This window comes from Primulina eburnea, chromosome 2, assembly GCF_022965805.1.
Source record: "Primulina eburnea isolate SZY01 chromosome 2, ASM2296580v1, whole genome shotgun sequence".
Lineage (NCBI taxonomy): Eukaryota > Viridiplantae > Streptophyta > Magnoliopsida > Lamiales > Gesneriaceae > Primulina > Primulina eburnea.
In genome coordinates, this window is record NC_133102.1 from 6391132 (window position 1) to 6416601 (window position 25470).

The window sequence follows — 25470 nt, forward strand, 5'->3', positions numbered from 1 at the left end:
AATGTATTTAAATTGCTATTAGAATTTATCCATTTTTCTTACCATTCGCCATTTTTTAACATTAAAGAGGGAGAGTAACTCCAAAATTGATACACTAAAGTCCCCAGTGCAAGAACGACAAGATGCCAAAAAGGATTCAAATCAAAAAAAGCAGTATTCTTGTGAGACGGTCTCACGAATCTTTATATTTGAGATGAGTCAACCATACCGATATTCACAATAAAAAGTAATACTTTTACCATAAAAAGTAATATTATTTCATATTTGACTCAAATAAAAGATCTATCACACAAAATTTGATTTGTGAGACCATCTCACATAAGTTTTTTTGTCAATCGAAAATCATTGTTACGTCATATATTCTCTTTTCATTTCATTAATAGGTAATAACTTTTTCAAAATTTCAGACATAACCTAATTATCGAAAGAGGGCACGAAAATGTCATTATTTTTCTTTCCGGTCCTCAAATCGAATGGAAGACAGATATGACCAATTTCTCTCCTTCCCATATTATATATAATAAATTAGGGCTAAAACATACCCATTGTCACCTTTTAAGATTATCGTACACTGAAACACTATTTTCGATACAAGCCAACTTAATCGTCCTAAATTATGCAAGTAACTATCAATACTACTACCACAATAACACTACGAAAATCGATATTACTCATAAACAAAAATCGCGCATGATATAGAAAATTTCAAGCAGCAGGAGCATAATCATAATCTCCATCATCGTCATCTCCATCGCCTTCTTCGATCAGATGTGGAGGGTAATAGTACCCATCCACCGACGTATTATCGCCACACACAACTTGTTGGTTCCGATGAAACATGGCCATTTTTCTTCCCAAATTTAAATATGGAGAAACAAAGAATTGTACAAGAATAGGAGGGGCCGGTAACAAAGGGATTCTGGTATTGTGTGGTTGTTTATTGAATGAAATGTAGGGGTGGAGGCCGTTTATATATAAGCAACTGATAAGGGTGAATTATGTCAGCCATGATGAGGCGCGTGGGTAATGGAGGTCTTGAGGTTTGAAAGCGTGGAATAGCCTACTCCTGTGATACGTGTCGATCGTTCATTCGTCCACGTCGGAAATCTACTTGACACGTCAGATTGTATACTTGGAATTTGAATATATTGAATGCATTTTAAAATCGTTTTCTTTTAAAAAAATGATGTTTCTCATCACTTTTTCATAGTTGTGGAATAATATTTATTTTGGCTTTAGACTTTTTGGATTATGCAACAAATCTTAAAGATGCGGATTGGTACACTGGCAACACATTCTTGCTTTCCCTTGATAAGTTAATATACAGGAGACTTATATTAAGATTGGAACTTGAACATAACTCAACCCAAAAGCTAAGTCGAGGGGGGAGGATTGTCCAAACCAATATATACAACTTCCAGGTTATCTATCCAACCGATGTGGGACAATTAACACACCCCTCTCACGCCCAGGAATGAACATTTGGAGCGTGGAGTTTACAAATGACCCAATTATGAACAGAACGGGTGGCCTATAATACGGTGGAACCCGTGCTCTGATACGATGTTAAGATTGGAACTTGGACCTAACTCAACCCCAAAAGCTAGCTCGAGGGGGGAGGATTGTCCAAGCCAATATATACAACTCTTAGGTTATCTATCTAACCGATGTGGGACAATTAACAGCTTAATATAAATTACATGACTTAGTTCTATAGTTGATATATAAAAATAGTTAACTTAAATATGCTTTGATAAAAAAAAAAAAAAGAACTAAATATCTTATTCTCTTACTATTAAGACAAACTCAAAATATTTTTCTAGTCTCGGGCAAATTAAAGCAACAAAATTATATTTTGTAGAAGAGTAGGTCTCTTGTAAGATGGTATCACGAATCTTTATCTGTGAGACGGGTCAATCCTAACGATATTCACAATAAAAAGTAATACTCTTAGCATAAAAAGTAATATTTTTTCATGGATTACCCAAATAAAATATCTGTCTCACAAAATACGACTCATGAGACCATCTCACACAAGTTTTTGTCTTTGTTAGAAATCAAATTAAATGTGATTGGGTTAATGATTATAGTTACATGCATGCACGAATGAAGTTAGTACACCAACATTGAAGCAAACTCGATAATGTATAAAATATTGCAACTAATTAAAATCTAAATGGAGACGACGTCTTAGTTGACAATCTTGTACTATTTTTTTTTTAATTAAAAAAGACAGAACCTTAAAAAAGACATTTTTAGTTTGGTTTGAATTCAACTCGTGTAATTTAATTCAGATATTTATTATTGTTTAGAAAAGGCAAAAATCTTGACCATTTAGTTAGTCTCCCGCTTTAAACAAAAATTAATTAAGCAAAACAAGTCAACCAACATAACAACAAAGAGTTCGTGCCATATTATTGTCTGGAATCCTTTTAAACGCAAACTCTATGAAGCGTTTATCAAGAGTCGGTGTTCGATTTTTTCTACCAATACTTTTGCAGACGAATATGTCACACAAGATTTGTCTAATACGGTTTATCTGACTAGCCTTGTTTTGTAGACTATTGTGTTAACTCGAGAGATTACTTAGTGAACAACGAAGAGTGGCCGGTGGAAGTTCCATGGTCATAAAAAAAATGTTTCGTTAATTTTATTGGACACAATAAGTAATATTTGTTTGAATATTTGCAGACTATTAAATTATAAAAATTATTAATTGATTTTCGAACTCATGAATGATTAAAAGTAAGTCAAAATCAACTGATCTTATATTTTTTTTATTATTAAACCTATAAGATGGCTACACTTGGCACCAATAGAGAGAAATGAAATGGATGTTTGGAAGTAGAGAGGAGAAGGAATATTGGCCCTCGATTCGACCTTTGGGGGGTACGAATGGGTAAAATAAGCACTACTTAGATAAGAAGGGAGTTTTTAATTTAAATATAAAAAAATACATTGAATTTAATTCCTTGACATTAAAATATTTTTTTAAAAAAAATTTGGGATCCAGGTCCTCCATAAATGGAATATCAACAAAATGGAAGGCCAATGGATTGGCATTGGATATATATCCTCGTGTCCAATGTGGAGAATTCAAAGGATTTTGGCCACAACACTCGTGGTCCATACACATAGGAGGTTTGGGTGGCAGCCTTACATTTTATTTACACCGAGCATCTTCAGGAATTCAACAACAAGCATAATGTAGTAACTAATGTCATAAATCCTTTGAGTCTTCGTTGATAACTTCTCTTTCTCGCTTTTCAATCTTTTTTTCGCTTAGAGTGTTGCTTGCCAAATGTCGTGTCTGTTGAGGACCACACATGATGCATCACTAACGTTAGGAAAGCAATGAAAGATGTGTATCATGATCTTCCTAATCGTCCGCCTCAATTTCGGTATATCATTCTCAAATAGTGCTCGGTTTCTTAAGCTCCAAACGTGATAGATCGTCCTTTACGCCCGCAAGTCTGCCGATGTTGATCTCATAATTTCCTCATTCCCAACCACTTCCGGATGATTGTTCCAAATATCACTCGAAATAGGGCAGCCAAAATACAAGTGCTGGACAAATTCATCTCCGAGATTGCGAAGCACACAAAGTTGGTTAATGGATGTTTTGTCGGCCATATAAACTTCCTGCAGATTGTGTGAATGGTATTAATGATGCAAATCGATATTGATAAAATTGATAACCAAAAGTATTCTATACATTGCACAATTGATCAGATAAGTTCTAGCTTCCCAACATATGATAGAGAATGTCTCGGCCAAAAGTTAATCTTTGCACCAATCGCATTAACAAGCAAGCGATAGTCATATTTAGTGGGGTCGATTTATATTATATTGACAATTATTTAAATTTCTGGCAAAATAGCAAATTTTCTAATGGTGCGACAAAAAATAGGGCATGGTGGCACATAGTATACAAGTCAATTGACAAGCGCATCAGTGACTTGTGAGAAAATTTTACAGTAGTTATAAATTTTCACCAAAACTTTTATTAGATCGTTTAATAAATCAATTTTATTATACGAATCTATAACTTGATCTCATTCATGATTTTTTTTTTTTACTTTTTATGTTAAAAAAATTAGTTTTTACTCTGAATATGGTTTGGTAAAATTTTAACTCTGAGTATGGATGGCGAGAAATATAACACGTTTGGTTTGCAGGACAATGGCGTGATTTAGATTGAATATGACCAACTGTTTTTTTTTTTTTTTTTTAGGAATTCAAGTTTAATCAATAAAGATAAAAGTCGCCGATTCAATCAAAGGAATAGTTGATCTATATGTTGATACATAAAATATTTTGTTACATAGACAGAAATATATAGTTATATTTATGTGGACATTCATAATTTTTTATTTTATTTTAACACTTTACTTTAAATTCATATTTTGCAGGTAAAGAGTGTATCTTTAACAATCATAAATTATTTTATCATAATATTAATTAACGAAAATGAATTTAGTTAATATACTAAGGTCAAACTATTAAAAAGTAATTCAATATTTAGGGGAACCAAAAAAAGGGGGAAAAGATTGACGTCATATTTGTCTGAGAAATAATAACAGTTGGTTTTACTTTGGAAAGTAAAACTTATATTTGTTAAATATTTTAAATTTTAATCTATAAATTATAATTTAATTTCAATATTAAAAGATTTAGGAAAAATAAAGAAATGATGAAGGTATTTTGGTCTATGTAATAAAAGAAACAAAATCAATCAATCTCATTAAAATTACCAAACACCACATATTTTACCATTTTATATTTTTTGCCCTTTTTAAAAAAAAAAATCACCGAATTACAAATTTTTCGATTATCTTATATCACGAACCAAACGATAATTCGGTCGAATTTTCAAGTTTCTCTCTGAGTATGAACCGGCCCATCAAGAGACGATTACACTATCATTTGCAAATGTATTATTTTCTGCTTTAACTTTTATATGTAAATGATTATATAGACGTATAACGGGCTTCTGGGCATTTGTGGAATGTGGGTTCGAGAGAGGCCCATCACGAAGAGCATATAATATTTTTTCAACCCAATATGAAGTTGGCCCAAACATTTTTGGCAACATCAGACTTCCAACGTAGATATCTTGCACACCTATCGTGCACATTTTTATGAGCACCGATGAGGTGTCACTCACCCATTGGATGTGATGAAATATAGAAAAATTGTGTACCCAATGTGTGAGTGGCACATCATCGGTGCTCATAAAGGTGTGCACGGTATGTGTGCAGGATATCAAAACTGATATACATATATATATGTATGTAAAACTTTATCGTTTTATAAAAAAATGTTGTAATATTAACAATACAACTCAAATATTTAGGATCGGGTAAAAACTCGAACGTCACGTTTCAACGATTCTACTCAACAGAGACAATTATTTTCTCTAACGAATTTTCTTTAAAAACTGTCAAAGCCCATGTCTTTGTTTTTTCAAAAAAATATTATGACACCAACCTCGTTTTAGTGGCGAAAGGTATGTATTTACCTCGAAAGAAGGGAAAAGAACATTACAAAGATTATTATTAATTACCTTTATACTTAGCTTGTTTTGGGAGCAAAAGTTACATTATCTTCCTAAAATATTAGTTAGTGCATAGTCACCTTAAAAGACGAGCAAAATAGGACACGCACAAAAGATATTACCAATTAATTATTTTTAGTAAATTTATATAAAGGCAAAAACTTGTATAAGACGGTCTCACGGGTCGTATTTGTGATACAGATATCTTATTTGGGTCATTCATGAAAAATATTAATTTTTAGACAAAAACTTGTGTGAGACAGTCTCACGGGTCGTATTTGTGAGACAGATCTCTTATCTGGGTCACCCATAAAAAAATATTACCTTTTATACTAAAAGTATTACTTTTTATTGTGAATATGGGTATAATTGATCCGTCTCACATATTATGATACGTGAGACGGTCTCACATGAGACTCACTTTATTTTTTATGCTAAGAGTATTAATTTTTAGACAAAAACTCATGTGAGACGGTCTCACGGGTCGTATTTGTGAGACGGATCTCTTATTTGGGTCATCCATGAAAAAGTATTACTTTTTATGCTAAGAGTATTACTTTTTATTGTGAATATGGGTAGGGTTGACCCGTCTCACAGATTAAGATCCGTGAGACGGTCTCACATGAGACCTACTCTAATTTTTATTGCGAATATCGGTAGGGTTGACCGTCTCACAGATTAGGATCCGTGAAACGATCTCACATGAGACCCACTCTTATATAAAACCGTCGGTAATAATTTTAGGGAAGAATGTCTATATTCTCAACTAATTTTTTTTTTAAAAAAAATTAATATTCACGTACCAAAATATAATTAAGCTTGTCGACATCTGATTTTTATTTTAGGAGCCAAAAACAAAGAATTTTGTTTTAGGACAATACGAACTTATATCATGTAAAAAAAAAAAATTTAAATTTTTTGAATTTTAAATTCAAATCTTATTATCTCATGCATAAAGGATTTAACAAATTAATTATCATGATCTTATAAGACTTAGGGTTCGCTTGGTATTTAGGATGTGATAATTGAATGATTGATAATCTGAATGATAAATGTTTGATAGGATAAGATATGTAATTTGAGAGATATATAATATTATGTGTGGTGTGTTTTTAAGAAGAGGGATAAAATCACGGAAAATTAATTCTGACCAAATTACCCTTCATCTATTATTTTTATATTTCTCCCACGACTTTGTACTTATCCCCAAACCTAGCAGCGTGTTCGTCAAAAATAAAAGCCGTGCTGTGGAAACCCTCGCCATTTTCTTCATCCGGGAAGATCGAGAAACGCGGTGAGCTTCCATGTTATTCTGAACCGAACTTTTAACATAAAGCACGAACATCTTCTTCTGATTATTTGTATTTACAGGTTATCTGAGAAATTATAGATACAAAAGTCGTTCGAACCAGCGGAAGCAAGATCTGTCTGCGTCTTCAATTTCTTGTGAGTAATTTCCAAATTTATAAGTCGCGTATTATTTCATTACCGAGTTTCACTCAAACGGAACTGATATTTTTTTGCGCTTTGAACGCGTATTAAATTTCTTATGTTTCTGTTGAGTTAATTTTTTTAGTTTTGTTTCCGCGTAATTTGTTGTGTCAACAATGTTTGATGCATCGTTGACGATTCCCCAATAGTATTATGTAGAAAGATTACTGCTTGTGTTTCCAATTTGAGACTTGTTCGCACTATTTTCACGAATCCAATCTTTTCTCCAAACATAATGACAGACAAAGATGTACATAAACGTTACAGTGGAAATTTGGTCCCATTTGAGTAGAATTTGTTAATCTTTTTACGAATGTTTCAAATTTTAGGTACCGATTTATAGGTATCATGGAACTCAAGACACCACCACAGTACGATTGTGGCACCGGGGTAATGATATTACGGAAAGCTGGGGATTACTCTACTCGTCCTGGTCACTATTACTATATTTGTCCCTCAGGTCTCAAACATCGAAACAGTTTCTCTTGGTATCTTGAGTACCATGGAAGGAATGTAACACCCACGTATGAACAGCCGTATAAATCAGAACATAAGTCAACTAATTTTGCAGATCATTCATCTAATACTAGTACCCAAACCTTTTGTAATGAGGAGTCAAGGAACTCATCGTCGGGGCCACATGTTCGTCAAGCGGAAGAAGCTCATCCACATGACAACAATCAATATTCTAAGATGGACCGTGGCATCTCGCGTACAAGATATGAGTTACCAAATCCTGGCATGAAGAGCACACCATACTCACGTGATCATGTTTGTTGTTGTTTTGGGTTCATATGCGCGTTGATATGCGTTCTTTTGCTCCTTATTGTAGTCCTTCTATTTAAATTATGATCTACTACATTATTTGTATATGTTATTTTGGCGGCTTCAAACTGTTTTGTCTAAGTGTAACAAATGTAATTCCATATCTTTTGATATGAGACATATATGTGGTGTGCAATTTCTGAGTCTTTATATTGAGTTCTTTGTTTGCTAATATGAGCACCTACGTTATCACACTCGTACATACAACAGAATCATGTGAATGGGTAAGTTATTTATTAGCAAATATGTTTACATTGTTTTTCCATTTTACATCTCTGTGCTTTAATTACGAAATTTCTTGTAAATGCTTCAGATTTTCCTCGTCAATGTTGATCTGGTGAACAGCCTGAGTTTTGGGAGGGGCTCAAACATTCCTGTGTTAGGTAAGCATTCATTTGATGTACTTGTACTGTGATGATTAATTAGGTTAAATAATGATATGTGTTAGTTATGGTGATTTATTCATGTATTAGTAACTAGTCTTACGAATGTACTTCGGTTGATTTATTCACGTATTACTAACTGGTGTTCCGAAATTTACTTCGGTAGATTTATTCATGTATTAGTAAATGGTTTTAGTAATTTAATGCTTTTTTAAATTAGTTTGTCACCATTATTACTGCTTGTGTACCCAATATTTTGTAGTAATTGAATCTATGTGTTATGTGAACAAGCATGCATCAAATCATCCCTGCACATATTAATTGCAGAGTAATCTTTTTACACTGTCTCACTACCAAAAAATAATTATGAGAATAGCTGTTGACATATGGTGTGCTATCAAATCAAAATGATCCTCTATCTGTTTGGAATGACCAGCATTTACTCTTGGGTTGGTATACTATGTTTAATGTATTTGGGTTATTTAAACTCGCCCTCATTCATCTGTAACATTTAGTTTACAAACTCAGTTTAGTTGATCATCTTGTGCTTATTTTGCAGAACACTCAAAATATGTCTGTTACATACAAAGCAAACTCTGAAGTAAGTGTAACTAGCAAGTACAAAGTGGATGTGATTATCATCTCAGATGATGAAGAAGTGACTGTAGAAGGAGAAGATATTGCTGTGCGCAAGGAAGTGGAGCATGTGTCATTCGAAGCCTCCGATGTCCCAAAAATATGCACTACCAGCAACCATCATTGCAAAAAATTAGAGGTCGACTGGCAAAAAAAGAAAATGCTTGCCATGAAAGCAAGCAACAAACGGTCCAACAATCATCCCAGTGGTCGCCCTTCGAAGAAAACTTTACCTCCGAATGGTGCAGATGGATATGTAGTAATTAGTACCTCGGATGACTCAGCGAACTCCCCATGAATGTTTCTGCAAGTATGTCATAAGTATTCCACCCTTTTGCTGTACACAGGTGGACTATATCGTGTACGCATCTTTGTAATATGTATGTCGTTGTGGAGTGCGTAGTAGCTTTTGTTTTGGAATGTAAATCAACGTGTGGATAAGTATGATATGTTAGTTGTGATTGTATTAGTAATAGCCTTATCATATCTTAACTGTGCGTTGTATATTGGCATAAGGGAATGAATAGTAATCGCCTTATCAGATCTTAACTGTCTACCCACACTTAAACGTGCACTGACTTCAGCTGCATAAGGGAATGAATTGTACTGTGTACCAACACTTATACGTGCACGAACTTCATCTGCTTAAGGGAATGAATTATTGTGTGTAAAAACACTTAAACAATCCCACCTTTTGAAGTTTGGGTTCTCAATACCACATCTTAAGAAACTCCTATATCATATAGATATGTATTTACTGTACTTCCAAGCACATGCTTATATTTAACAGATGAAGTGAAAGCACATCCCTGCACATATTGATCCGTCTCTTCCCCCAAAAATCAGCAAACATTACCAGACTAACAAAATCACGAATGCAAACAAATTATAACAATGTATTCAAACTTAGAAGCTGTGTATCCTATACTGAGACTCGTCTGAGATCTCCATTTCACATTCTGAAAGTTCACAGATACAATGAAATTAGTAGGGCAATATAGCAGACGACAATTGTTCAGCCACAGAATACTTTAACTTGGACTTCGTTTACAAATCAAAATGTCAAATCTACACTGCCTGGGACCATTGTTGATGATGTTAGGAGATTCAAGTACTATAAACCCATGGATAACAATATAGTACAAAGGCCAACTATGCATATATTTAACGCCAAAATGTAGTTCCATTACAGCATTTTAAACAAGAGGCAAGAGCAACTATCAAAAGACTCAACGCCATAAACATGAAGTCACAACCTTAATCCATAACCCAAAAAGTCAGAACCTTAAATACGTGCCAAAATATAGAACCCTATACCATGTCAGGTTATGGTTTTAGTAGTCGTTTGATTAAGCTGATCTTTCCTTCACGATCAAGCCGCAAGAACAAAGCTAGTTTGTTTGGGTTATCCACCAGTACCTCCGCCACACGCACTTTATCGTCTGAAGTTAATTCCGGAATAGTTCCTAATGTGGCCAACACACTATCCGTAGCATTTTCAATTTTCGAATCAGATGCCATTTCTTTGATGAGGTTTGACATTGTTTCCTTCGTGATATCCGCTAAATTATTGATTGCAGCAACAATTTGATTGTCAACTTCGTCTAATTGCTTGCGTTTCTTTGACCTGTTTTTCGAAACTCCAGTTGGGTTTGACGATAGAGTCTGAGCTACAGACATTGATTCACCATCTCCTTCCAGTGGCCGATAAAAGTCGTCAATGCCAAATTCCATGCCAATGGGTTCATGTTCAGTCATATTTAAGACATCATGTACAACAGCTGAAAATGTCTCCACTCGCTCACCGGTTGCCCTATCATAGCCAAAGATTTCGCACCAGTCTTTATAATGTGGCCACCGCTTGTAGCGCAATACTCGAACACTATTGTCAACCTGTAATATATTCGTCTTAACAACGTATACATATGAAATATAAAGTTACGATATGAAAAATAACTTTGTGACCTTTAGTATCGCGTCCCATGCCTCATTTGTAGCGTCAATCATGTTTTCTGTGTCATTCCAACCAATACCACTTCTTGACAGCATTGATGTCAAGCATCCATAATGTTTCTTCCACACGTGTATTTTCGAAGTTATGTGGGGATGCCCACGTAAGTCCGAATCTTTGAATGCATTCCGCAGTGCAGATTCCAATAGAGGTAAATAGCCATTACGGAATCCGTTCTCCGTTTTATATCCCTTGCTTATTATATCTTTCAATGCGACAATTAAAACCTGTTCCTCAGGGGCTGTCCAACAACGTCGCAACTTATCTGCTTTTTTACCTTTCGATGTCACACTTGTGCTTTCCATTCTGTCAGATGTTTATTCTATATTAACCTGTTAAACATTATACGTGACAATTTATAGTCAGAGATGCAACATTACATTTGAAAATGTATAAACAAACTTCAGACCATAATTTGGATAACTATAATTCATCCAATACATAAGTCACAAAACAAATGTTTTCAAAGACAACAGTAGTATGTAACGATCAAAGACAATGAAGTTTGCAATCAAGATACAACAAAATATAACAATTGTCTTAGTTGTGGTACATCGACATTGAAAAGTTATCTCTCCACATATCCCATTGCATCGGAGGAATTAAAATCATCAATAAAGTAATTGTCAGTAGGTGGCATTGGGCTTAATGTCTCGTCGCCGATCTCGTCAACAAGATTATCCGGCATTTGAGCTCGAACAAAGTTGTGTAACAAAATGCAAGCCATTATGATTCTGTTCTGAGTTTTAAGTGGGTAGAAAGAAGGACTTCGAAGAATGGCCCATCTTTTTTTAAGCAAGCCAAAAGCTCTTTCAATCACATTCCTAGATTTGCTATGTGTCCAATTGAAGAGTTCTTTATAATTCTGGGGAGCAGTTGTGCGATTGCCCCAAGCATCCCTATGGTATGGTACTCTTCTGTACGGAGTCAAGAATCCTTGGACGTTTGCATATCCATTATCGCACAAATAGTAACAACCTACCATTGAAATGTTATAGTTTGTTAATAAATTACCATTTCAAACAATAATGAAAAGGGAATCCAAAAAGGAAAATTGGTGAAACAACATCACAATACAAAACAATATTTTTACCTCTTTCAACTTTTAGTCCGTCGTCACGTGATAAAGCATCACGAAGAACTCGAGCATCGGCTGCCGATCCTTCCCAACCACAGAGGGCATAAATGAAGTTCATATCTCGGTCGCACACTCCCAAAACATTCACGGCAATGGTTCCCTTTCTGGTTCTGTATTTTCCCTTCTCTGATACAGGCACATGAACATTAACATATGTACCATCCAACGCACCAACACAACCCTGAAAAATAAGTTACATAAATAGGATTAACATTTATCAGGACGATTACTGTAAGGTAGTGTACGAAGAACATTAATTATGACATTTGAAACAAGTAGTGTTGAGCAAATGTTCATATTACCTTGAACCATTTCCACGTCTCGTCGGTGCATGTTTCGTCGACTGGGGAAGGCTTAACGAGCAGTATAGTATGTAACTTCAATACTGACCCCAATACTTCATGGAAATGATTGCTGATTGTATGACCACTTCGTAAATAATCATGACCAATGACTCGGTTTTTTTTGTGATGCGCCAAAATAGACAAAAACATTGCGACTTTCTCTTCAACCCTAACATATCTAGAATGTTGAAGCCCGCCGACGTGGGTTACCAAGTAACATAGTTGTGCAAAAGAATTTCTATTCATCCTCAAATTCACCACACATTCAACATCTCCGGTTTCGATAATTCTTCTCAAATGGTTCATTTGTGCAGTGATTCTTCCTGTCATGCTGTATGAAGCGGCAGTTGTACGTGTTTGACGACGTCGTTTGGCGATACATCTCGTGCGATGGCGTATTAAAAGACATACCATAAAAGTAGTACGTACCACCATTTGGTGTAGCAGCAGGCAAATTCTAATGTTATCATGTCTACGATCCATTTTGCAGACTCACTTACCAAATGTAATAAAAGTTAGAACAAGAAAATACATAACATACGTAAAGTCACAAGCGTATTGAATAAACTAGTATCTCTTTTATATCAATTTCAGCTGTAGCATTAGAAAAAAAAGTTATACAAGCTTCAGAAAGTTTTTTTTTTTTAACAAGAGCCAGATAAATAATTGACAACGAATTTCTCGAAAAATCTGAAATGAGCAAAATGTCGCAGGATTCAGGCCAAAATAAAATATACAGTATCAAAGAACATACCATCCAAACGACAGCACAAGATTACTCACTTTGTTACACACTTTTGTACCAAAAATCGAAAACACAAACCCACATTTATCATCACTGGACAGTTTTCATCACATGTATCAACGGGGAAAGAATTTATTCATCAGATACAAAATCAATACTCACACGTTGCTTAAAATGTGTTCGCCTGAAATTTTACCTTCGTAAAAGATTCAGATATACGCGGATCTGTCTTCACAAACGAGGAGCTACAGATCGGAACTTTCCTTTTCTTTACAAATGTGCATCGGTCGGCTTCATTCAAGAAATAAGGAAAATGATGGCAGCAGACCCACTTGCAATATATTAATGCACAATAGGGGTATTGTTGTCATTAAACTTCAAAAGTGGAGAAGGATAATTGTTATCCTGCTTTATTTCATGGTTTTATTGTCAAACTCAAACAGTCAAATAGTCTAACAAATAATCAATGTAAAATTAAAAAAATAAAGCAAACAACATATTAGTAAACAATCCATCTTTAGTCAAGCTTACCAAACTGGGCCTTAGTCTTCGATAATCGAGACGGGATCGATACAGGGAAAAATAAAACCATAATTAAATATAATATATTTTTTTGGTGATAATGTAAAGAACTCTTCCACTACATGCACGTACGTAATTTTTTTTTTAAATTTATAATTTTGTGATTAATTATATCTTTTGCATGAAAACTTTTTTTTTTATAAAGTTATCACTATAAATTAATAAAGAAATATAATTAATATTGTAATACATGCAATGTTGAAGTCAAAAATCTTATTATATTTCATGTTACATTAATTTCTCTGGGTGACATTAATTTAATGCATGCTCTCTTTATTGATTCACTTGTCTTTTCATTTATTTTCAACCAAGAAATATCACACTTTAATATTCCATTGATCTGTTCAATATTTTTAAATTATGTGGCCAACGATAGGAGAACAAGAAGACAAGTACTCGTTTCTCTTTAATTTGTTTTGAAATAAATTATAAAATATTTTTCTTCTCTATATTATGTAGGGGAAAAAATTTGGGTTTAATTTGTATCCTAAATATTATTGTATTCGTATCTCGCAATAACAAAAATTAGATATGAAAGGAATATTTTATTCCTTAATTATTTTTATATTACTATTTAAAGTGTTGTTTTTATAGATTATAATATTTTGCTTAATTTATCTTTGGATATTAAATGATTTGTTTTTAATTTAGTATTTATATCTAAGATATGTTATCCTTGTTTAAAAGAGTTTATTCATAATAAAACTTTCATGTTTCTATATATTACAAGACTCTTGTATGAAATGATAAAGAGGTCAAATATAGAACATACATAGAGAGCTTAGAGTGTGTCTTGACTTGGTTATTTCGTAGATAAGAATTTACGAGAGTTAAACATATATTTGCTCTAAAGTTTTTGTGTAATCAATTGATCATTTTGCTGTGTTGTTGATCCGTGTTGAGACACTCAAAAGACAACACATACTCGTGTAGAGTGCTGCTTGAAGAGTTCTTGGCGGTCTTTGTTTTATGCGACAAAAGATTTGCATATGTGGTTTTATTTGGTTGTTTTATATGTAATTTATTTCCTTGGGTTGTCAGAAAATATAGTTTTTATGCTTGTGGATAGTATTGGTTTTTGTAAACAATTTACAAGTTTTTTAGTGATAATTTTTTCAATGAGGAATTGTACAAGATACTTGCAAATAATTTAATCTTTCTTATTTTGGTTATTACAATTTACGTGTGTGTTAATAAGTTATTCGTTGCATATTGTGAACAGTGTTGATAACACTGACTCAAGACATTATAATATGATACACACAGTTTATTACTTTTATGTTAAACAACTCCTTTTCAAGATATCCACAAAATAAATGAATGTCCATAAATTTTGTTTAAAAGATAAAAGAAAAATTACATATGTTTTTTGTATCTTGTAACTCGTAATTTATCTTTTTTTTTTAATCTTGTTCGCCATCAATTTAAAGTACTCTTAGTCTAATAATTTGTAATTTCTTTTCTCGATTTTGTCTTTTTCTCATAAAAGTGCTGACGTGATTCCGAAAATTGGCTACGTGTTAAAGAAAATTCCTGACGTGTCCGATGTGACGTTAGAACTCTGGTGGGAATTTTTTTTAAAATGTGAAAACTAGTCGACTAATTAGACAATAAACTGACTGATAACAATACCAAAAAAATGAAAACCTCAAAATTACTAGATCAAGAATGTAATTTTCTCAGAGAAAAACACCAAAAATGTATTCATATTGACGTCGAAACTTCCAGAAAAATTTTCAGAATCTTTTGTGAGAAATTCTTCCCTGTTTTATTACACATTTAGATTACTTTTTTTTTTATACTTTCGTGGATAGGATAAAAAAACTTGTCCCATGATCTGTACGTGAATATATTACATTATGGTATCGAATTAGTTGATTAATGATGGTATCGAATTAGAGTGGTTTGTTCAAAGGACTTTTCACAAAAGAACATTAATATATTACATTATGGTATCGAATTAGTTGATTAATGATCAATTATTTTCCGAATTCATTATAAGATGAATTAACCATCGAGGAAAATTCTCATTCTCCCACACGAAATGAGATGAGGAAGAAATAGCAAAATCAGCGACCAAATGTGCAACTACATTTACCGATCGCTGAAATGAGTAAGAATAATGATACTTTGAGAATCTAGGACAATTCTGATATCTTTTATCATAATTTTTTTTTATGAAAGAAATATATAATTAATCATATGACAAAATCAAGTACTTGTCCCATATATAGCTGGTAGCAGATCATATATATGGTTAAAATGGTAAAGATGAATAATGAATGTGCATATTTGGAAACAATCCCTAATCGAGTGAGGACAAATCTGAAGTAAATGGAAGGGAAATAACAGAGTTAAAAAAAAAAAAAAATTTAAATAGAACAAGGTGCAGTGGTAGTATTTAATTATACACATGATCATGTGAGTGCACATGCATGCTTTTCCATAACCTGCACACAAATGGCTATCTGTTTCTGTAACTTTACGCATATTAATTAATCTGGATGAATAAAAAAAGTGAGTCCGAATGGCATATGTAAGGGTCAGAATTAATATTCAATGTGTTGATTTGGTCTCGTGTTTAGGTTCCGTCTCGAGCGATTGGGTTTTTATCATATATTTTTTCGTTTATATGATTGTTTTTTCTCATAGTCGAATACATCGGATCGACGAAATATACGTGAATTTTGCGGATTATTTGGTCTGAGTAGGCTATAATGTGTGTACAATCAATCATAAGAAGTCTTTGCTTAGCTAGGACGCTTTTGATTTTTGTGCATAATTAAATTCCACATTCTTACAACATAATCTAAAATAAAATATATAAATTTCAGTTGTATGCAACCAAAGTCACGAAACATAATTAGAACAATCACCTCATCAGTGCTCACATATGTATGCACAGTAAGCAGTAAGTGGTGCAGTATATCAAAATTATATATATATATATATATATATATATATATATATATATATATATATATTATATAAAGCACGACACACAACACACACATACTTGTTTCAGTTAATATTAAATTTCTCTCATTTTTTATATGTATGTCTGTATATAATTTAGTGAAATTTATTTTAAAATATATAAAATTTGAAATAATTTAACATTCGCGTGAAAATTAATCGAATCATCACATAAATTCGTAATACATAGAAAATAAATATAGCGTATCAATTTGGGGTTTTCAAATGAAAATTTGTAAATCTATGATTTAATTTCTGAATTTGAACTTATTAAAAGCCTAAGAAAAATCCAAATGATTCTTTAACACAGCTTGTTGTCACGCGACATCACGTGATTCTAAGACATTTAAACATGGGGGGCGACGGTAATATTATTCTAAGTGTTTTCTATGTTTGAGTAGGTTTTATGTTGTTGGTCGGTCTTACGGATATACACAGTCTTATGGATTTATATTTATAAAACGGATCAATCTGATTCATAGGTAGAGTGCAAAGTAATACATTTTTATAGGTCGGATCGAATAAAAGATATGTCTCGTACAATTGATTTTTTGTTGTGAACTTTATTACGTCACCATTAAGTCAAAATGTGCGTTTCATTTCTCTTTTTAGGGCCAAAAATAGATGATTAATCTGTAATTTTAAATTATCTTAGATCTAGATTTGGATCTTTATAATTTTTTTTAGATACTTGATTAGGATCTAGATCCAAACTCAAGTTTGTACTTTTTACTATGCCTTGCCTCTTACATTAAACTATTCCCTTCAGATTTATTATGTGAAAAATCATCACTATAATTGTCTTATTGCTCTTATCTCTAACTTAATTAGCATATGCGTGTTGTTTAAATGGTTCTTTCATGTACCTCTATTTTAGGGAGAATTAAATTTTTGTGATTCCAAATCTAATTTTTGAACTTAAACATATTTACTTCTTTCTTTGCCCAAAAATACTTTACGATAATGTACAGCGAGGGTCAATAACTGATAATCTAAATAAAATTCAATGATGACAACGGGTTCGGGTTGGAGGGTTTGGTCAAACCCACATTGCCTTTCTTTAGACCCTCCCTGCCCCGCGAACCCGGCCGGTCCAGTCCAGGTTGGACCCATTGAATGGACCAATCAAAAATATATAAATATTATTCAATAAAAAATTTAAAAATTAACAAATCATTAATTTTTAATGTCCAAATTTATATTAATAATATTCAGGACATAAAAATATTATCACAAGTGAAAAAATATCAACTTGTATTCAATTGATAACAAAAAAAATTGTAATGATATATTTTCATATTAAACATATAATACTAAAATAAAATAATTTTGAATTCTATTTCAATTTTGCTTCACAGTCTTCCATCAAAACAACCACAAGATGGTAACAAGTCAACAAGATATGACACAAATCCAAGACAAAAACAACGTAAGATTATCTACAAGAATGAATCCTAAAGCAAGACTAATTACAGATGGGTGAAGTAGTATCTTTCCAAGAGTTAAAAAGTTGCTTGTGTTAGTATTTATACAGAGAGAGATATGGACCAAATCCTTCCGCTCGGCGCCGTCTAGATCAAGGGAGATGAGCGAAGCTCGCATCTGCCGCACCAAATCGACGGGCCTGCCTCCAAAGGGCTGACACTTTAATAAACTAACCCGTTTTTTAATAGTGGGATGGAGTGATCGCACGGACCAAATCCGAATTGATAGGTCTACTCCCGATCATAGTTTTTTAAAGTTCCTTGAATACAAAATTTACCGGCAGTATGCATTGAAATAGTACTAAATCTACCATATATATATATATATAATATATATATATATATATATTAATATATTGCAAATTAGACTCGTTTGAATAAGTGCGAAACAATTTAGAGTCTAATATTTCAAGGGTACAAAATCGTTAAAATATAGTGAATAAATGATAACTATATATAAATTCACAAATAGTAGCATGAAAATAATAATATACATATATATATATCAAAAATCCGTTTTCGTTTGTTGCAATTAGATTTTGTTATGTATGAACTGTCGAAACAATTTAGATCTCAGTTAGTGATATATATATTATATAATATATATTAAAATCCATGCAAACGAAATTTATTTGAGCAATATATAATATACATATATATATAGAACATCAAAATAATAAATCATATTTATATATTTTTGGGCATTTTTTTTATGTATAATGTTTGCTCTCTTTTATTACTTTAAAATCCATGCACGAAATTTATTTGAGGGCAAAACTATAACACACTATAGAAGCATCAAATGTAACATAGGATGTCGTCTGCCGTACACACGTATTCCAGTTGGGTAATGTTGAATAGAAAACATTGTAGGCTGACATCACACCACACACACAAACACATACATACATATATATATATATATATATATATATATATATTATAGATATATATATATATATATATAATAATATAGTTTTGATATCCTGCATCAACCTACCGTGCACACCTTTGTGAGCACCGATGAGGTGTCACTCACTCATTGGATGTGATGAAATATAGAAAAATTGCGCATCCAATGGATGAGTGACACCTCATCGGTGCACACAAAGTTGTGCACGGTAGGTGTGCAGGATATCAAAACTATATATATATATATATATATATATATATATATATATAGAGCAATAATACCCTGCACATTCTTTTCTTGCACAGCTATGGGCGCCTGCCTACGTGGCACGCCCACAACCACACAAATTTTTTTTTTTGTTTTTTTAAAAAAAAGGCTGACCAATCATGTACCGCTACGTAGGCGGTGTTCATGATACTGGTGTGCAGGGTAACAAATTCGATATATATATATATATATATATATATATATAATTTTTAACATATGTTTTTTGGAAAGGACAAGCCAGTTACATGATGAAAAGGACGGAACTTGGAAAACCCTGAAATCAAATTGATCTGATGCACATAAATACAAGCCCAAAAGAAGATGAAAAAAGAGAAGTGGTTTTCACTCATATTTATGTTGGATGTGAAACAAAATTAATCGAATTATAGAATATGGCCTAGAAATACTCGTTTTTGGACAATTTGATTAAAATATCTCCTACTTCGTAGCAGTGTAATACTCGATAGATCCACCTACCACCTCACATTCATTTTGGCACATTCACAAAATAATAATACCCTTCATAATTTTATAATTACAAAAAGTTATTATAAAAAGATAATAAAGTCTAATTAAATTTTATATTTTTTTAGACAAAAATTAATTTATATACTAAATTTAAAAAATAAATTCCGATTCGTACACGTAAAAGCATAAGGAATAGGTCACCTGTGAGACGGTTTCACAAATCTTTATCTGTGAAACGGGTCAACCTTACCGATATTTTAAATAAATAATAATACTCTTAATATAAAAATAATATTTTTTCATGGATGATCCAAATAAGAGATATGTCTCACAAAATACGACCCATGAGACCGTCTCACGCAATTTTTTTTTTGTCAAACACAAGTATCTATTTAAAAATTTGAAATGGCTACTAAGAATTACTCTCTCCCATGATTAATTTCTTTATAAAACAAAGATAGAAACAGCCATTTCTCTTCCACATAAAACCTCAATTTCAACAAATCCAAGAAAAAAGCGCTCCAAAAATTCCATCTCACTGCGCAAACGTGATGGCCTAGCTGTTGTTCTTGGATCCTGAGATTCTGGCTTTCTGAATAATTTTTTTTATCCTCTGTAAACCACATTTACGAACTAAAATCATATAGCCCACAAAACATGATCTCGTGTTCCTCCCAATACTGCTTCGAGTTATTATCTGTGGCGGCTTAGTTTTGTTTCTCTGTAATGCCTGTTCATCCATGGCGGCCCCGTCTTCTCTTCTTTTTCTTCTGTAATTTTCTGTTGTTCTTCTCTTTTCCGCCGTCTTTTGCAATCAATCCACAGGGTGAATGCCTTCTTTATTGGAAGGGAAGCTTAAATGCATCTGCGGAGGCGTTGAATAATTGGGATTCGGCTGATGAAACTCCATGTCGATGGTTTGGTGTAACCTGCAACTTCAAGAATGAAGTTGTGGAGATAAACCTGAGGTACATTGATTTGCATGGAAATGTTCCTAATAATTTCAGTTCTTTGGAGTACTCCTTAAATAAACTTGTCCTGTCGGGGACGAATCTAACCGGTTCGATCCCTGAAGGAATCGGCCATCTTCAAGAGCTGAGGGTTCTTGATTTGAGTGACAATAAAATAAATGGCGAAATTCCGGGTTTTATCAGTCACTTGCCTAAACTGGAGCAGCTTTATCTCCACACAAATCTGTTGGCAGGCTCAATTCCAGGCGAAATCAGGAACCTGACATCCCTGGTTGAGTTGATAATCTATGATAATCAGCTCAGCGGGGAGATTCCTGGCAGCATTGGAAATTTGAAGAATCTTGAAGTGATTAGAGCTGGTGGGAACAAGAATCTTGGAGGTTCTATCCCTCAAGAACTCGGAAACTGCACAAATTTAATCTTGTTAGGCCTGGCAGAAACCAGCATTTCTGGGTTTCTTCCTTCTTCCATTGGCATGTTGAAAGAGCTCCAGACTCTTGCTGTATATACAGCTCTGCTTTCGGGACAAATTCCTCCAGAACTCGGTGATTGTGCTGCGCTGCGGAATGTTTATCTCTATGAAAACACACTCATCGGCTCGATTCCGACTAAACTTGGAAGCCTACAGAATTTGGAGAATCTCTTGCTATGGCAGAACAATCTGGTCGGCACAATTCCTCCGCAGCTTGGAAACTGTAATAATTTACTAGTTATCGATGCTTCGATGAATTTTTTAACCGGTGGGATTCCAGAAACTTTTGGAAATTTGACCCAGTTGCAAGAGTTGCAGCTGAGTGCGAATCAAATTTCCGGCAAGATTCCGCTTGGGCTTGGGAATTGCTTGGCTCTGACTCATATTGAGCTCGATAACAATCAAATCACTGGAACAATCCCTGCAGAGTTTGGGAATCTGATAAATTTGACTCTTTTGTTTCTGTGGCAAAATCGTTTGGAGGGTAATATTCCTCCATCTTTATCTTCTTGTAAGAACCTGGAAGCTATTGACTTGTCGCAGAATGGATTGACAGGTCCGATACCGAGCGGTATATTTGGATTACAGAATCTAAACAAGTTTTTACTGCTGTCAAATAATATTTCTGGTTCTATACCTCCTGAAATTGGGAATTGTTCTTCGCTGATTCGGTTCCGAGCAAGTAACAATATGCTGACGGGGAATGTGCCCCCATATATTGGGAGGTTGAAGAATTTGAATTTCTTGGATCTTGGAATAAATAGGCTTTCCGGGATTGTGCCAGTTGAGATTTCTGGTTGTCAAAATCTCACTTTTCTTGATTTGCATTCCAATTCGATAACCGGGAACTTGCCGGATGATTTGAATCGGCTTGTTACCCTGCAGTTTCTTGATGTTTCTGATAATCTCATTGAAGGCACTTTGAATCCAAGTCTTGGTTCATTAATTTCACTCACGAAACTCATTCTCGGGAAGAACAAGCTATCTGGTTCGATCCCTAGTGAACTTGGTTCGTGTTCTAAGCTTCAGATGCTTGATTTAAGCAGCAATGAGTTAGAGGGGAAGATTCCGGGGAGTATGGGGAAGATTCCTGCATTGGACATTGCTTTAAATTTGAGCTGTAATAGACTTTCGGGTGGGATCCCGGAGGAGTTTGCCGAGTTGGACAGGCTTGGAGTACTAGACATTTCTCACAACCAACTCTCCGGGGACCTACGTTATCTAGCCGTTCTTCAGAATCTCGTGGTTCTAAACGTATCATACAACAATTTCTCAGGAGAGGTGCCAAACACGCCGTTTTTCGCCAAGCTGCCACTCAGCCTCCTAGATGGCAACCCCGACTTGTGCTTTTCCGGCAACAAAGAGTGCTCGGCTAATGAGGGTGCTGCCGCCAGGCACAAGATGTCCGCAAGGGTGGCGATGGTGGTGTTGATTTGTACGGCCTGCTTGTTGATGTTGGCCGCTCTCTACATCATCCTCGGGGGCAAGATGCGCGGGCACGGGTCCCACGAGTGCGATATGGACAGCAGGGAAGATGTAGAGTTAGGGGGGCCGTGGGAGGTCACATTGTATCAAAAGTTCAGTTTATCTATCAACGACGTTGTAAAATCTTTAACACCCATTAACCTAATTGGTCATGGTCAGTCAGCCACAGTATATCGAACCGTAACCCCGTCCGGATCCGTCATCGCCGTTAAAAGATTCCGCACATCCGAAAAGTACTCGTTCGACGACATTCTCATCCGAGATCACGACACTAGCCCGTATCCGACACAGAAACATTGTTAGACTTCTAGGTTGGTCATCCAACAGGAAGACCAAACTGTTATTCTACGACTACTTGCATAACGGTACATTAGGCGACTTGTTACACGAGGGGCAAGGGGACAAGATCGAATGGGAGATTCGATTCAAGATTGCGTTAGGAGTTGCCGAGGGCTTAGCCTACTTGCATTGCGATTGCAGGCCGCCTATCCTACATAGAGATGTGAAGACACAAAACATACTGTTGGGGGAAAGATACGAGCCATGTTTAGCTGATTTTGGACTGGCAAGGTTTGTTGAAGATGAAAATGCTGCATTAGCAGCATATCCCCAGCTAGCTGGATCATATGGATATTTTGCTCCTGGTAAAATTCTCTCCCACTGTTTCCTATTTTGCTCAAAAAATCATTCACTTATTATTTACACTCTTTGAAATATTGAAACTACATTTTTGTTTTTCACAGCATAATCTGTCACTTTCGTAAAGTACTGCACGCATAATTGGTAGCAAGATCATTTCAGTTGTAATAATTGCTTAATAATAAAATGTGGTTGGAAACTTCATTGGATGTTACATGTAATTGTGTTTGCTAATTGTGGGGACTTATGCATGTGAAGTCACGTGATTGCCTCAACTCTATCCTAATTAATTTGTCTCCGTATACTTGGCTTGGCCCCTACTAGGATGCCCTACGAGTTCATCAAGAAATTTTCTTTCTAACATAGCTTGTGCCCTTTTGAACTTTGCAGAGTATGCCTCCATGGTAAAAATCACCGAAAAGAGCGACGTCTACAGTTACGGCGTCGTGCTGTTAGAGATTATAACTGGGAAAAAACCGATCGACTCTTCGTTGGGAGAGGGACAACACTTGATTCAATGGGTAAGAGACCACTTAAAGAATAAAAAGGACCCAGTCGATCTTGTTGACCAAAACCTCCAAGGCCATCCGGACACACAAATACAAGAAATGGTCCAAGCCCTCGGGATAGCCCTTCTATGCACGAGCAATCGTCAAGGGGATCGTCCCTCGATGAAAGATGTCGTGGCGTTGTTGAAGGAGATCAAGCACGAGCAAGTAGCGGGAGGCGATCAAACTCAGAAGCCAGCGAGTAAATCATCCAACAACTGCGAGGTTTCGTCATTTTCTTCGTCGTCGGTGACCCCGGCTCAATTGTTGCTTCTCCAAGGGTCATCTAATTGCTCCCTGGCTTACTCCTCTTCCTCCACAAATTACAATGGGAATCAATAAAAATACTGTCAGATGCAATGCATTGGGGGTGACAGTTTGAAATTGTATAGAGTAATTAGGATAATTGATTTGGTTAAAGGAAAAAAAAAATCATCCTTATTTGTACCACTAAATAGTGCAAAATCACAAGGATGTGACCAACTTCAAAGGGAATATTTGCTCCTTAATACTTGTATTTATACCGAAACTACGGTGATCGTATATATGCATAACTCTGTAAAAATAACGTATATCTAAATTTTATAGTATTTTATTTTTTAAAATATATAATTTTTCAAATGTCATAACACAAAAACTCATATAAAAATCAATTTTGTTTGACATATCTCCAACCTCACTCCACTAATAAAAAATATTACTTTTTATTCTAAGAATATTATTTTTCAGTATAAATACGAATCAGATTGATCCGTCTAATAAAAACAACTCTATAAGATCGTTTTACAATAGACCCAATCATGTCCTAAATCATTAATTATGTCAAACTTTGCTACCCATGTCCAAATCAGTTTTAAAAAAAATGATGTAACCTTGGTAGCTAGAATATTGTTTGGTGGAAATGTGGAATAAGTTATTTTCAATCATTTCATCACAAGGATGTCTTGATGGGACGGATACATGCCATAGATTTGTATTTATTATCGAATTAAATGCATCTCGTTGTATAATATAATATATATAATATGAATAAATTTCTTTGATTGTTTATCTCCATTAAATACTATTTATAATGAGGTTAAATGTGGTAGTTCGAGTGGGGAATCAAGGCAATGATAGATCTTATGGTATGCAACCGAATTTGTGGCCACAATTGTTACATGGTCTCAAAGTTTTGATACCATATATGTCACACTCCATCTTCATGGTCATCATCTAAATACTATACTAGTACAATAACTCTCAAGCATGGGTCTCGGGTCCTTCAAACTTGTTGTAATAGTCTGATATGTCTAATTTTGTTCGACAGATAGAAACTCTCAACTCTCGAGTATGGGTCGGGTGGATATGAGTTTAGGTTTAGACGGAGCGAGGAGAGACCGGTCGGGTTCGGGTCCTTCAAACTTGTAAAAATTCAGATATTAGATGATACTAAATCCAAACCAAACCTGACTCATTGTTATCCATGATAAATGTTAATAGTTAGATGTAAGAATTAAGATATTACTTTCAATGATAATATCTCATGTCACGTC

General features: G+C 34.3%; 3 protein-coding genes and 1 long non-coding RNA gene across 4 annotated transcripts; 2 read left to right on the forward strand and 2 right to left on the reverse strand.

Annotated features, from left to right (window-relative positions):
- The first annotated feature begins 6762 nt into the window (after nt 1-6762).
- On the forward strand, nt 6763-9193 carry LOC140824532 (uncharacterized). Its single transcript, XR_012116364.1, has 4 exons — nt 6763-6851; nt 6929-7003; nt 7378-8256; nt 8816-9193. It is a non-coding gene; the product is annotated as an uncharacterized lncRNA (long non-coding RNA).
- Nucleotides 9194-9953: 760 nt separating this feature from the next.
- LOC140824533 (uncharacterized) lies at nt 9954-13443 on the reverse strand. Its single transcript, XM_073186113.1, has 3 exons — nt 13327-13443; nt 10858-11235; nt 9954-10785 (listed from the first exon to the last, which is right to left on the reverse strand). The coding sequence occupies exons 2-3, from the start codon at nt 11206-11208 to the stop codon at nt 10219-10221; spliced, it is 918 nt and encodes a 305-aa protein (XP_073042214.1). The 5' UTR covers nt 11209-11235; nt 13327-13443; the 3' UTR covers nt 9954-10218.
- Nucleotides 11472-13388, reverse strand: LOC140824032 (uncharacterized). The gene is made up of 4 exons (XM_073185636.1): nt 13293-13388; nt 12344-12880; nt 11997-12222; nt 11472-11881 (listed from the first exon to the last, which is right to left on the reverse strand). The coding sequence occupies exons 2-4, from the start codon at nt 12866-12868 to the stop codon at nt 11472-11474; spliced, it is 1161 nt and encodes a 386-aa protein (XP_073041737.1). The 5' UTR covers nt 12869-12880; nt 13293-13388.
- Nucleotides 13444-20235: 6792 nt separating the features above from the next.
- LOC140822802 (uncharacterized) lies at nt 20236-24444 on the forward strand. Its single transcript, XM_073183695.1, is given in 3 exon segments — nt 20236-22988; nt 22990-23392; nt 23778-24444. Coding segments are annotated over 3 exon segments (3345 nt in total). The 5' UTR covers nt 20236-20546; the 3' UTR covers nt 24278-24444.
- Nucleotides 24445-25470: the final 1026 nt, after the last annotated feature.

Bases quoted from the DNA above. Each gene is read 5' to 3' on its own strand.
- LOC140824533 (XM_073186113.1), bottom strand. From the start codon at position 11,208: ATGGAAAGCACAAGTGTGACATCGAAAGGTAAAAAAGCAGATAAGTTG. The intron at 10,786-10,857 runs GTCACAAAGTTA...AATATATTACAG, and splicing joins CATGGGACGCGATACTAAAG to GTTGACAATAGTGTTCGAGT.
- LOC140824032 (XM_073185636.1), bottom strand. From the start codon at position 12,868: ATGGATCGTAGACATGATAACATTAGAATTTGCCTGCTGCTACACCAA. The intron at 12,223-12,343 runs GTAATATGAACA...CTTATTTTTCAG, and splicing joins AGACGTGGAAATGGTTCAAG to GGTTGTGTTGGTGCGTTGGA. The intron at 11,882-11,996 runs GTAAAAATATTG...TTTCAATGGTAG, and splicing joins CGGACTAAAAGTTGAAAGAG to GTTGTTACTATTTGTGCGAT.